The sequence below is a fragment of the Galeopterus variegatus genome, unplaced genomic scaffold, assembly GCF_000696425.1.
Source record: "Galeopterus variegatus unplaced genomic scaffold, G_variegatus-3.0.2 Scaffold5840, whole genome shotgun sequence".
Taxonomy (NCBI): Eukaryota; Metazoa; Chordata; class Mammalia; order Dermoptera; family Cynocephalidae; genus Galeopterus; species Galeopterus variegatus.
In genome coordinates this window covers 26279-39711 of record NW_007731951.1, presented here as the reverse complement: position 1 = coordinate 39711, position 13433 = coordinate 26279, and the positions used below count along the sequence as shown (strand labels likewise).

Genomic DNA, 13433 nt, shown 5'->3' with positions numbered 1-13433 from the left:
CCAGCTCTGTAAGGGGAAGAAAAATAAACCCAGATGAAGTCTGAAAAGGCTAATTGTTAAGGGTCCAAGCCTTTCATAAACACACTTCCCTTGTAAATCATCAAGACATTCAGGCCCAAGTCCCCCAGACTCCCCCCCCCCCCCCCCCCCAGTTCCAGTCTCCCCTCTGCCCCTTGCTTCCAGTGTCATTTCTCCCAGCCACAACCAACCCACCACTGCTTTGGGTAAAGCTCTCACTGTCCTGGTGACAACCCTGGGGCATGAGAACAGTTGACATCTACGTTCTCCTGGCTCACCTTGGTGAAGGTCTTGGTGATCCGGGACTGGATGTTGTTAGTAGTTGTGCTGAAATGCTTGCAGATCTGGGCAACCAGGCGGGCGGCAAAGTCCCGGAGCGCCCAGTGATTGTCCACATCTGGTCGCAGACATAGCTGCCTGCTCACGATGCAGGTCATCACAGCTGGAATCAGCTCATGCACCTAAGGGAGACTTGGCAGGTCAACTGATTCTGACAAATGACTTCCTGTTGGTGGCAGTGGGGTTCCTGGACCCTGGGAAGAGAGGAGGATGGGCAGGACCACTCACATATTTTTCTAGATACAGTGTAGGGTTGTCCATCAGTGCCTTCACCATGCGCATCAGGTAGATAAGCAGAGCCAGATTGTTCTGAACCACATTCACACGAACCTGCGGAAGGGAAAAGTGATGGGCTCAGAGATGCCTCAGATGAGCTTCTGCTGCCCCATCATTCCCCAGAACCTCATCTTCTCACCCACCCCCTCCGAGATGAAGGTACTGAATCGTGGCAACATCTGATAGAGCCCAGGATCCGTAGCAATGCTCTGCAGAGCTTCCTGTGGGAGGAAGGAAGCGAGTGAGATGGGGCCTCCGGGAGAAGGGATCCTGGGGTATAGGCAGGCTGGGGGGGCCCTCACCGCTCTCTTGGCCTCACAGGACCCCACACAGGCTTCAGTGATCTCCTTATAGTACAGCTGCTGCTCCACAGACAACTCGTGGATGCTGCGGGGCTTCAATCGCAAAGGGCCCCCCTCCAGCAAGGGTGGTGCCTTCTTCTCTTTCCCTGTGTGAATTGGGGAGACGGGTTTGAAAAAGAAAGCTCCAGAAGAGGCCCCAGTACCAGACAAATCTTAACCCTGTACCTCCCCCTATCCAGGAGACCTGGCTTCCTCTAAGGGTCCTTGATCCATTCTGGGGTTCTCAACCCCTGCCCTCAGCCACTTCACCAACAACCATCTGACTTTGGGGCAAGAGTTGGGAAAGGCCTGGCCTAGCAGTACTGACCTTTGCCATCGGCTGGGGCAGCCCCTTGGCCTTTGCCTTTCAGGAGTCCATCTTCCTCCTGGCCTGGCTTTGCTGACTTTAGGGGTTCTGTGGCCTCAGCCTTCTGCTGCTCCTTAGGAGCTGGTGGGAAAGCAGTCACAGCAGAGGAGTGACAAGAGTGGCAGGAGATGCAAAGGAGGAGGGGGTGAGCTCTGGACATGGAGGTTACCTGGGGGTGGATTCTCTGGTATAGCTGGCTGGCAGCCCTCGATGCTCAACCAATGAGCTGCAAGGAAGAAAGGTGTCAAGTTGAATTGCTGGACATGGATGCTGGGAAGTTGCTCCACACTAAGGAAGGTGCATTTTCATTCCTGCTTCCCTTTTGCAACTCACCAGGGATCTCACACTGAGGTTCTCTTCACTTGTGAGGTTTTACACCCACACACATCACTCCTACTTTCCCTCCTCCCTGCCACCCAGCTCTGAGGGTCCTCCCCCAACCTTTGAGGCAGACGTCCAGGGGCACCCGGGGCAGAGGGGTATTGATGATGTCGCTCAGATCAACCTCCTTCTCCTCGTAGAAGTAAAGCTCCCGGCCCCCACCAGAGGCGAAACGGAAAGGAATGAACTCCTGAGCGTGGAAGCCATAGAGTGGCTATATCAGGAGAGAGAGACACTGGGGTGAGAGGGAAGCCCATGGAGGCCTGGCTGAAGATAAATGGGAGGACAGCATCTCAACACCCTGCTCCCATCCCAGTCCACCAGCCCCTTCCTGTCTCTCCCAATCACCTCAACATTCTTTAGCTTCAGCGCATAGTCAATGTCACTGGTGGTGAGCTTCTGCCGCTTCCCCATGTGCATGAACTTCAAGGCATCCTGGGGATGGTGGGAGAACGGACATTAGCCCGAGAACCTGAGGAAGAAAGGGGCCTGGCAGGGGTGGGCAGAAAGGCCAGGTTACCTGTGCGATCTCCTTGATGCGGTAGCTGACTTCATCCGTCAACAGCTGGCAGGTCTCCTCCTGAATCTGAGCGATGCCCATTGACTCGGCCACCACCTTCATCGACTCTGAGGGCAGCACTGTGTTGCTGAGCTTCAGCTTCTTCTCCTCAGCCATTCTGGAGCCCCTTGCCCCTGCCTGGAAAGATGATGTTCTAGGGTGGAGAGATGGACACTCTGGCGGGGGATGGGACAGGCAGAGGATGAAAAAAGAAATGTGAGATACAAAGAAGAGGGACTATCTAGTTAAGAAAGGCCACAAGGAAGGGAGAACAATGGAGATGGGAGGACAGCAGGAACTCAGGGGGTATCTTCTGTCCATTCTAATGTGAGTCAGCCCTGAGTTGTAACAGAAAAAGGTAGGAATCTGATCCAATTCACCATAACTTAGTGAGCTCTAATTCTATGCCAGGCAGTGTACAAATGAGGTATAGCAGAAGGAACACAGATCTGAATTTAAATCCCGGCTCTACTATTTTCTACCTGTGTTGCTTGGGCAAATTACTTAAATTCCCTGCTTTGTTTTTCTTCTCTGTAAAATGTGGATAATGTCTTTTTTCCTAAGGTTGTCATGAACCTTAGGATCTCTTGCTCCTTGCATCATTATTCATGCTTGACAAAAATACAGTATTGGTTGAGTACAAATCTCACTCTTGAGCCTATAAGACCTGTACGACCGAACATGATGAGAAAAACATATAACCATGCTGATCACCTCTCAGTTTAAATTCATGGCCACAAACTTCAAAAGGGCCCTTAATACTGCTAGACAATTATACTATGTGCTTCTCCAGCATACTAAGTCCCCCACTGTCCTATCTGACATCTTTCTACTTCCTCACTTTCAGCCATCAGAAGAGGACCTCCACAGACTCCCACCACCAGGTTGGCCCACCTGGCAGCACTGGCAACTTCCCACCTGTTCCTGTGGAGGACTGTCCATGCTCCTCCCACCTCAAGTGTTGTTCCAGCATTTCTCCCATCTTCCTGTATCATCCTCAATTTCTCAATCTACCAGATCATTCCCTCCCATCTTAAAAAAACAGTGGTATATACATACAGTGGAATATTACTCAGCCTTAAAAAGGAAATTCTGACTCATGCTACAACATGGATGAACCTTGAAGACATTATGCTAAGCACAATAGACCAGTCACAAAAGGACAAATTCTGTATGATTCCACTTATATGAGGTTTAGTCAAAATTACAGACAGAAAGAAGGGTGGTCACCATGTGTCAGGGGGAGGTGAAAATGGGAGTTATTGTTTAAACAGGTACCAGAGTTTCAGTTTTGCAAGATGAAAAGAAGTCTGGAGATAGATGGTGGTGATGGCTGCACAACAGTGTGAATGAACTTAATACCACTGATCTGTACACTTAAAAATGGTTAGGATGACAAGTTTTGTTATGTGTATTTCACAATTGAAAATTGTTTTAAATATCTTTTTTTTGGTTACAGTTTATAAGGTATATCCCGTTTTTTTTTTTTTTTTGGTTTTTTTTTTTGCTCTTCCTTGCGACAAAACTCCTTTAAAGAGTGGTCCTAACTCTGTTTCTAATTACTTTCCTCTCTTCTCTTAAACCTACTCCAATTAGGTTTTTGCTCCTACTAGGCTCCTGAAACCACTGTCAAACTCATCAGTGATTCTACATTGCTAAACCCAAGGTCCATTCTCCATCCTCATCTTACTTGCCTGCCCAGTTGACCACTCCTTCTGAAAACATTTTCTTTGACTCCTACCTCACTGGCCATTCCCTCTAAGTTTCCTTTACTGGTTCTTCTTCTCCCCACCCGTTTAATGTTGGAGTATCCTGGGCTCAGCCGTTGGTCTTCTGTTCCAGCTATACTTACTGCCTTAGTGACCTCAGCCACTTTCGCAGCTTTATATTATCACTTATAGGATGGTGGCAGCCAGATTTGTATCTCCAGCTTAGAGCATTCTGCCTAACTGTAGACTTGTATATCAAACTACTCAAAAACACTCATTAAATCTCAACTCCTGATCTCCCCCTACCCACCTGCTCCTGCCTCAGCTTTCCTCATCTTCATAGCAGTGACATCCATCCAGGCACTTATCTTTATCTGAGCCCTCACGTCAAATCCACCGGGTAATCCAACCTGATTCCTCCACTCCCACTGCTTGGCCCAGGTCTCCATCGTCTACTACCTGGGTAACTCTAATGGACTCCTGACAAGATCTTCCTGCCTCCACTCTTGCCTCTCCACATCTATTCCTAATGTAGCAGCCAAAGTGATTCTGTCAAAATGTAAATCAAATTGCCATTCCTCTGCTCAAAACCCTGTAACGGCTCCCCATTTCCCATAGAGTACAATCTGAAATTCTTATAATGGGCCCTTCTCCTCATTACATCTCTGACCCCTTTTCCTTCCTTCTTCCGCCTTGATCCAACCCCATCTTCCTCCTTGCTGTTCTCTAAACCTACGAGGAATGCTCTTACTTTTGCCTTTGCTCTCTTCCCTCTGCCTGGAGTGCTTTTCCGATGTCCACCTGGCTGCCTACCCTAACCACTCTACTTAATTCTGCACTCTTGCCTCCACTCTGCTCTACTTTTTCTTTTTAAAGCATTTAATATCTCCGAATACATTGTATCATTTCCTATTGTTTATCACCCCCACTACCCACCATGTGGACAGGGATCTTTATCTGTTATGTACACTGATGTATGTATTCCTGGAGCCCAGACTGGTGCCTGAGCCATTGTAAATAATAAATACTTGCTGAATAAATTAATGAATTGTAAGGCTTAGGTCCTCAGTAAATCCTCAGTATCGCTATTATCAAGACGAATAAGACATAGTCCCAAGCTTGGAGTCTACACTGTGGTCAAAAGGAAAGTGGCACGCTTGAAGCTGGGGATTAGGAAGATTAACATCAGTAGTGTTCAAGACTGAGTGGAGGGGTAGAGTGGGGGCGTGCCGGGGGCACTGGAAGATGGAGGCTGAAGGATAATTGGTTATTTTCAAACCATCCCAGGTCTCCTCCCCCACTTTTATGTCTTATCTATAGGGAACACAATTATTCAACACATACTCTGTGCCTGGCGCCGCGTATACAAGAAGCGGTAGAGTCCCAGTTCCCTGGCGAACTCCTATTAATCCTTCAATACCTGCGGTACCTTCTGCCAGTAAAGGCTCATAAAACACGCTACAACCTCAGGAGCTGCTCAGATCAGTGGAGACGGCAAGAAGGCTTCCCAGAAGAGGGTTGACTTGAGCTAGATCTGTGCAGTAGTTTCCCCAGCGGAGAAGCAAGTCGAAGACTCCCCAGGCAGCGCAAAAGGAGGCTCAGAGAGCCCACCCTATCTCCCCCAACATCCCTCCGATGCAAACACACACACGGAGTCCCCAAGAGTACGGACACACGACCAACCGTCCTCTTCCCACTTCCCACACGGGCCCTTCAAAGGGTTTCCTCTTGGGTACTGCTTAGACCCGCCCAGCATGCCGAGCGCCGGGACAGGAAAAGTCTCTCACCGCAGCCATAGCGCCGCTCACCCGGCGCTCGGCGCCATCTTGGCCCCGCCCTCTCCCAGGAGCAGGTCCTGGCGAGCACAGAGAACCAGTCACTACCTCTTCCCCGAGCCAGAATAAGTCCTCTAGACTCACGGCCCCACACTACATATAAACAATTTTGTTCCTATAGCTACGTGTAAGGTGAACGCTCTCCTGTTCTAATTATTTCCATTTATTCCTTCACTACCCGGCGGCCAGGACCTTCAAGAGGTGCCACAAAACCGAGGCGAGGAAACCCAGAGCAATGAGGCCCCTCCCCCTTTGGGGGTTGGTTCCGCGCGTGCGCAGGCCATGCCAGGCTGGATTTAAGGTTGCCGCCGCACGCGTCTGAATTTAAAGAGCCCGCTGCCTTCTCGAAGTCGGTTTGAAGGCAATCGGTGATTGTGGACGGCGCTTTGTCATGGGACCTGTGCGGTTGGCAGTATTGCTTTTCACTTTGGCCTTGTACGGGGCTTGGGCTGGGACGCCGAAGGAGGAGGACGATGACACAGAACGCTTGCCCAGCAAATGCGAAGGTATCTGATGGGAGTAGCCCCTATTCGCATCGCCCTGCCCCACCTCTTTCGTCTAAGCCTCACCAAATGGACTGTGATGGGTGTCACTGGACGTCCTTGAAGGCCTGAGGGAAGTTCCGGAGGAGCTTGTCTCAGTTTGAGTGAGGTCAAGGAAAGGAACGCATAATGCCACTCCAAAACTATGGCATTACAGTTCCTCTGAGATATCCAGAGGGAAACCCGCCTTTTTTGCTGGCTGGGCCCCGGTGGGTTGTGGGAATTATAGTTCAGGGATTGTCCACCCTGGACCGCTGACGCTACCGAACGTCTTCGGTGTGTGTTTCCCCAGTGCTACCAGACCCAAATGTGGAGATCTTGCGGGAGCGGGGTGTGAGGCTCATACCTCCTAGACATCCTCTGCCCCACCCCGGCAGAGACGCTCCCAAATTACAGGTCCCATGCCCCACGCCCCCCTGAGGTGGTTTGAGGGTGAGTAACTCAGGCCTTGAAGCTCATAAACAAGAGGGGAGGTGCACAACTAGGAGAGGTTCCCTGTCAGTGTGAGGCTTTGCAGAGGGTGTGTAGTATATGGATTTTTCGCAAGCAGCATCTTCCGTGGCTGCATCTGTGTTGGGCCCAGCTGGGAGGGGGCACTTCAGATCTGGTTCACTAAGTGTCCTGATTCCCTAGTTGGTTGCCTTCCTGACTTTAATTTCTTCCCAGGATTCTTTTTCTCTTCGCCTCAACCCCCACTGCATTTCAACATCAGTGTTCCTCATGATTTGACCCTAATCTCTCATCTTTCACTTCCATGACCCCACTCTTCTTCCCCCACCTCTGTCATTCCTTACTTTAACACTTCCACAGGCCTCCTACTGTGATCAGAATAGAGCCAACGTTTTTTGACAAAGCATATAAGACTCTTGGTTGCATGGCTCAAAACTTTTCCATATCCCCAACTTCCATCCCCAAAGCGCTGGTACTTCTGCCACACTGAACTTCTCACCAGCCAGAGTGTGCTTTGTTCTCACACCTCTGTGCCTTTGCTGTTTTTCTCTTTCTCTGGAATGACTCTCTCCCTTCTGTTTTTGATAAGCTCCTATCCATTCTTCAAGACCTAATTTAAACGTCACCTCCTTTGGAAGCCTCCTTCCTTATCTGTCACCTCCCACTATGTTGTAAGCCCCTGAAGGAAAGGACAGTCCCTGTGTGTCCCAGGTCCTACCAAGTACCGGGTACATTTTAGGCACTTTTGTTACTCGTTCCTGGTTTAGTTTGCTTGTCACTTCTGAGTGGGCCATTCTTTTTCTTGGGACACACCATGTGCCAGGTCATGTACTAGGTGCCAGAAAGACAGTAGTAGAAGACATGTTGCTCACCTTCAAGGAAATCAAAGACTAATAGGAAGTCAGTAAATGACCTAAGTGACCATTTAATGAATTTTGCATTTTCTAATGAGATTAAGTCCCTTGGTTTTAACCTCTGGTGTAGGCTCCAACACACCATATTGTCATCATCTGTTTATCTGTTCCCACTTACACTGGCAGTGTCCTATGGATACAGGTTGTTTGTTGCTGTCTATTTCATTAGTGTACATACAGAAGGAGCTCAATAAATAACTGCAGAATAAGGGCAAACATTAATACAATGCTCACTATGTGCCAGGCACTATGTATGCTGATTTATTTAACATCCCCTATGAGAGACATACTATTTATCCCCATTTTAGAGGTGAAGAAACTAAGGCACAGTAAGATAGTCACAGAGCAACTGAGCAGCTGAGCCAGGATTCCAACCCGATCAGTCTGGCTCAAGTCTGCACTTGCATGCTCTGCTGCCCTGGGGCATCTGCAGAATGAACTGCTGGTATGTTTGCCTGTCTTTCACCTCCCCTTGCACACGTCTCCTCCCCACCAGTGTGTAAGCTGCTGAGCATGGAGCTACAGGAGGAGCTGAGTCGCACTGGCCGATCTCGAGAGGTGCTGGAGCTGGGGCAGGTGCTGGACACAGGCAAGAGGAAGAGACAAGTGTCTTACAGCGTTTCGTGAGTCCTTGGTGCTCCTCTACCTTCCAACCCCCAAAGGAGCCCTGGGAGTTCCTGCAGCATCCAGGGAGTCTTTGTTTCCCCTCTTCCCACAGGGAGACAAGGTTGGAAGAGGCCTTGGAGAATTTATGTGAACGGATCCTGGATTATAGTGTTCATGCTGAGCATAAAGGCTCACTGAGATATGCCAAGGTCAGACCCTTACCCAGGGCAGGACCCCTGCTTCTCAGAAACAAAGACCTATATCCCCTGTGTATTAGTCCATTTCGTGTTGCTATAACAGAATACCTGAGACTGGGTAATTTATAAAGAACAGAGGTTTATTTGGCTTATGATTCTGGGACAGCTGCATCTGGTGTGGGCCTCAGGCTGTTTCTACTCATGGCAGGAAAACTGCAGGCAGCCAGCAGGTACAAGCAAATCACATGGCCAGAGGAAGCAAGGCAGGGGGGAGGTGCCAGGGTTTTTTTTTTTTTTTGTTTTGGAGACTGGGTAATTTATAAAGAACAGAGGTTTATTTGCTTACAATTCTGGGACAGCTGCATCAAGTGCAGGCCTCAGGCTGCTTCTACTCATGGCGGAAAGTGGCAGACAGCTGGTGGGTACAAGGAGACCACATGGCGAGAGGAAGCAAGAGAGAGAGGGAGTTGCCAGGGTCTTTTAAACAACCAGCTCTCGCCAAAACTAATAGAGTGAGGTCTCACTCAGGCCCCCCTCCCTCAAGGAGAGCATTAATCCATTCATGAGGGATCCGCCCCCAATGGCTCAAACAGTTCCCAGCACTGCCACATTGGGGATCAGATTTCCACATAAGTTTTGGCGGGGACAACACATCCAAACTCTATCACCATGTGTCCTCAAGAGATATCTGCCTATATCCCCCCAGATCTGGAGTGTCCCCTCCTCATGGTCAGGGTCCCTCATTCCACCCCGAACGAACTCACCCCTGAGTCTCCAGTAGTTGACGAAGCTTATAACACAGAAAGAGGAAAGAGGTGGTAGGCTGGTGAGCTGGGCTGATCCCAAATTCTCCATCTCTCAGGGTCAGAGTCAGACCATGGCAACTCTAAAAGGCCTAGTGCAGAAGGGGGTGAAGGTGGATCTGGGGATCCCTTTGGAGCTGTGGGATGAACCCAGCGTGGAGGTCACGTTCCTCAAGAAGCAGGTAGGATAAGATACTGCACTGTTCAGGGAGGTGAGATGGGAACCTGAGGGGGGAGCAAGGGCCTAGAATTTGACTGTAGGGGATGTCCACCTCTGAGTAGGGAGAAGGAGGGCAGAGTGAGGACAAAGCCATGATTAAAGTGGGCCCAGAAGCATATCAGGAAGTAATAGCAGAGGCTTATAATATTCACCACCACTTATTGAGCACCTACTAGGTCCCAGATCCTGCACTACATACTTTCCAGCTGCTGCCTCATTTTACCCTCACAACAACCTGACATAGTAGGCATTACCATTCCCATTTTACAGGCAAGGAGCTGAGACTCAGAGTTTAATAACCTACTTAGCAGGGTAGATGCTAGTAAATGTTTGTTGAATGAATGAGGATGGCACATATAGTAGTAAGCCAAGCTTAACCTCCTGGCTACCTGTCTCTCCAAGGGCAATTAGATGGAATAAGGGTGACAGGAAGTGGAGAACAGAGAGGAAGGTTTCCAAAGCCCAGTAGAGCAGATACTCTTCTGGCCCTTCCATTTGACCAGTGTGAGACGATGCTGGAAGAGTTTGAAGAAGTCGTGGGAGACTGGTACTTCCACCATCAGCAGCAGCCCCTACAGCAGTTTCTCTGTGAAGGTCATGTGCTCCAAGCTGCTGAAACTGGTACATGGGGGGTGGGTGCCTCTCCTGCCAGGCCACAGCCTCCCCTCTCTCCAGGACCAGTATCTAAATTCTTTTCTCTCACCCAACCTAGCATGTCTGCAGGAAACTTGGACTGAAAAGGAGCTCACAGATGGGCAAGAGAAGACAGAAGAGGAGGAGGAGGAGGAAGGGGAGGAGGAGGAAGAAGAAGAAAAGATGACCAAGACACCAGGCCACTCCAAGCACGACCCAGAAGATCTTTGACTATTACCTTTGAGCCCCCAGAAAGGTCAGGGATTATGGAGAAGAACCCTCTGAAATCTGAGCTCTCCCTGCCCCCACAGCTTTAAGGGTGTGTGTTTGTGTGTGACCCCACCCCAAAGCTTGTAGCCGTTCTCTCCCATCTGCCCTCAGGCAGGATGCTTGTGATGCACCACAGGATGGTAAGTGGAATTCCTGCTCCCAAGGTCAGCCCTCTACCTGTCATCCAGCCCCTTACTTGGCAGGTTTGTGTGGTGACGGTACTGAAGCCTTTCCCCTTTAAATATGTCTACTCCCCACCCCCAGCCAGAGGTCAGTATTTGCATTGGAACCGTGGGTCTAGGGAAAGTCACTTTGCCTGCCCCTCGGGGAATCTGTTCTTAGACCCTCACAAATAAGAGGCCAGAAGTGACATTCTCCGCAGCCCATATACACAAGCCTATGTCCAGGACACTACGTGCCAGCAAACTTAACAAGAATAGGACACTGGGTGGGAATGAGGCGATGCTGATAAGTGGGGTAGATACCGGGTCTACTTCATATTAATTTCACCGAGGGCCCACCATAAAATTTCACAGGTGCCAAATTTTCTGTAATGAGAACTTTTTTGTTTTGGTGGCTGGCCGATACAGGGACCGAGCCCTGGTCCTTAGTGTTTAATCAGCTGAACTAATCGGCTTCAGGAGCCAATTTTTCTATATCGCTATTAAACTCTTTTTAAAAAAGTATCAGCGGGGCCCAAAGTTTAAAACAACGGCTGCGCAGACACTATTGCTGGTCCCTGAGGCAGCGCCCAGAGAGTTGGGCCGTTGGCCGCCTTCCTGTTAGAAGCTAAGGGTGCTTTGTAATTTTGCCGCCCAAAGCGGCTGGCACTTTCTTTTTTTTTTTTAAGATGATCGGTGAGGGGATCTTAACCCTAGCACCACGCTCAGCCAGTGAGGAACCGGCCATCCCTATGTGGGATCCGAACCCGGGGCCTTGGTGTTATCAGCACGGCACTCTCCCGAGTGAGCCACTGGCCGGCCTGCGGCTGGCACTTTCTTTTTTTTTTTTAAGATGATCGGTGAGGGGAGCTTAACCCTAGCACCACGCTCAGCCAGTGAGGCACCGGCCATCCCTATGTGGGATCCGAACCCGGGGCCTTGGTGTTATCAGCACGGCACTCTCCCGAGTGAGCCACTGGCCGGCCTGCGGCTGGCACTTTCCGGATGGTGAACTGTAGGGAGGAAAGATTAGGTTTGCGCAGCCTGCCGGCGCAAGTTGAAGAATGCGACCGAATTAAAACTTCATACGTGGCGCTGCTCTGGCCGCCATACTTGGGCTTACGGAAGCGCGCAGAGGACAAAATCCCTCGCACTTTCTAATATCTGTGCCTTCCTCGAATGTAGTAAGATCTGCAAGAGGCGCTCTAACTAGATACAAGGTAAAGAGTGGCTAGGCTTAGAGTGAGGGGAAGAAAAATGATATCCTCTGGAGGTGGACGGGTGAGGACCGACCACCAAACTAGCGAGGCCCGGCCGATTCCGACGCTGAGGGAGGGGCGGTCCACGTAGCAAGGAAGGCTGGGCAATACCATCTTCGGCAGGGGGTTGAGGGCGGTGCCACCTTCAAACTGGGAGGGGGCGGCAAGGAACCGAGACATGGACCGTGCCAGTTGGGTAGTGGCGGACGGGTGTTTAAGGAATTCGGAGGGACTGGGCAGTCGCCCACAGGCCCATTTTCTTTCTCCCCATCCCGTCCGTCCACTGCCATGAGCAGCCTAGTGCGGACCGAGCGGCTGCGCGGGACGCCTCCTCTCCTGGTGCCCGGCGAGCCGTACTCCGTCGTGGTTCTGCGGCAGGGCTACGCGGAGCCGGAGGGGGTCGGCGGCGCCGTTCGAGCCGACGGCTCCGTGACCCTTGTCCTGCCCCAAGCCTGGAGCCCGACCTCCAGCCACCGAGAGTCCCCCCCCGGGGGCGACGACGCAAAGACCGCCCTGGAGGAAGCGGCCCGAGGCCCCATCCTCGTGGACACCGGGGGCCCCTGGGCTCGGGAGGCGCTGCTGGAGGCCCTGGCGGGGCAGGGCGTGGCCCCGGGAGACGTGACTCTGGTGGTGGGGACCCACGGGCACTCGGATCATATCGGGAATCTGGGACTGTTTCCTGGGGCGGCTCTGCTGGTCTCTCACGACTTCTGCCTCCCCGGGGGCCGATACCTGCCCCATGGGATGAGTGAGGAGCGGCCGCTGCGTCTGGGGTCTGGTCTGGAGGTGTGGGCCACGCCGGGCCACGGGAGCCAGCGGGACGTGAGCGTGGTGGTGGCGGGCACGGCCCTGGGCACCGTAGTGGTGGCGGGCGATGTGTTTGAGCACGATGGGGACGAGGACTCCTGGCAGGCGCTGAGTGAAGACCCGGTGGCCCAGGAGCGGAGCCGGAAGAAGGTCCTCGGCACTGCCGACCTGGTCGTGCCTGGTCACGGAGCCCCTTTTCGGGTGGTCAGGGAACCCTTGCAGCCAGAGACAAAGTAGGGGAACAACCTGCAAAAACCGGTGATCCGAGACAAAGAGCCCGCCCCACACTGATAAGCCCCAAGAGGGACTGGACTCCTGTCAGGGAAGCCCCTCCAGCGAGGAACTGGAGTCCAGGAGACGGGCAGGACTCGGTCAGCCAGAGTCAGAGAAGTCAGGGTGGGGCGCTTCCATCCCTTTCCGGAGGCCGGTTTTCCAGACAAGACAGAGTGTTCTTGCCATGCTCTCGCCAATATCACTCTCTGCCTCTGCAGCCAAACCAGGACCAAGGACTGGCTCGGCTCCATCCTCCCTGGGCCTCAGTAAAATGCAAGAATGTTCCTGTGAGGGTCCTCCAAAATAAAAATACAAACTGCGCTGAAAATCGCACTGCCCTTATGTAAACGTGAAGCATTAATTGTGGTAATCATGTAAGTATGGTAATTAGCAACTGCAACGGGGATACTTTGGCCAACTCTGTTTCTCAGAGGATGTAGGTTGCTGAGAGAAGGCTCAGGGCATAGAGGTGA

General features: G+C 51.5%; 3 protein-coding genes across 7 annotated transcripts in view; 2 read left to right on the top strand and 1 right to left on the bottom strand.

Moving 5' to 3' along the window:
• Positions 1–5842, bottom strand: part of TAF6 (TAF6 RNA polymerase II, TATA box binding protein (TBP)-associated factor, 80kDa) — an 8455-nt gene extending 2613 nt beyond the window's left edge. Inside the window, exons 1-10 of one of the 4 annotated variants that reach the window (XM_008590089.1) lie at positions 5335–5842; positions 2243–2457; positions 2071–2157; positions 1783–1936; positions 1511–1567; positions 1303–1422; positions 936–1081; positions 777–854; positions 586–687; positions 297–479 (exon numbers count right to left, since the gene is read on the bottom strand). In XM_008590089.1, the coding sequence (XP_008588311.1) occupies positions 297–479; positions 586–687; positions 777–854; positions 936–1081; positions 1303–1422; positions 1511–1567; positions 1783–1936; positions 2071–2157; positions 2243–2398 (1083 nt within the window). In that variant the 5' untranslated portion in view covers positions 2399–2457; positions 5335–5842. The remainder of the gene's footprint in view (positions 1–296; positions 480–585; positions 688–776; positions 855–935; positions 1082–1302; positions 1423–1510; positions 1568–1782; positions 1937–2070; positions 2158–2242; positions 2458–5334) is intronic. The other 3 variants (XM_008590088.1, XM_008590087.1, XM_008590090.1) reach the window with 3 other exon arrangements.
• Positions 5843–6157: 315 nt separating this feature from the next.
• Positions 6158–11146, top strand: CNPY4 (canopy FGF signaling regulator 4). Of its 2 annotated transcripts, none has more exons than XM_008590081.1 (6): positions 6158–6331; positions 8228–8354; positions 8450–8546; positions 9397–9519; positions 10061–10178; positions 10270–11146. In XM_008590081.1, the coding sequence occupies exons 1-6, from the start codon at positions 6217–6219 to the stop codon at positions 10419–10421; spliced, it is 732 nt and encodes a 243-aa protein (XP_008588303.1). In that variant the 5' UTR covers positions 6158–6216; the 3' UTR covers positions 10422–11146. The 2 variants fall into 2 exon arrangements, with proteins under 2 accessions (XP_008588303.1, XP_008588304.1); XM_008590082.1 differs by lacking the exon at positions 6158–6331 and adding an exon at positions 6763–6799.
• Positions 11147–12160: 1014 nt separating this feature from the next.
• MBLAC1 (metallo-beta-lactamase domain containing 1) lies at positions 12161–13293 on the top strand. Its single transcript, XM_008590080.1, has one exon. It carries the CDS (start codon positions 12169–12171, stop codon positions 12922–12924), a length of 756 nt encoding a protein of 251 aa, XP_008588302.1. The 5' UTR covers positions 12161–12168; the 3' UTR covers positions 12925–13293.
• The last annotated feature ends 140 nt before the right edge of the window (positions 13294–13433 follow it).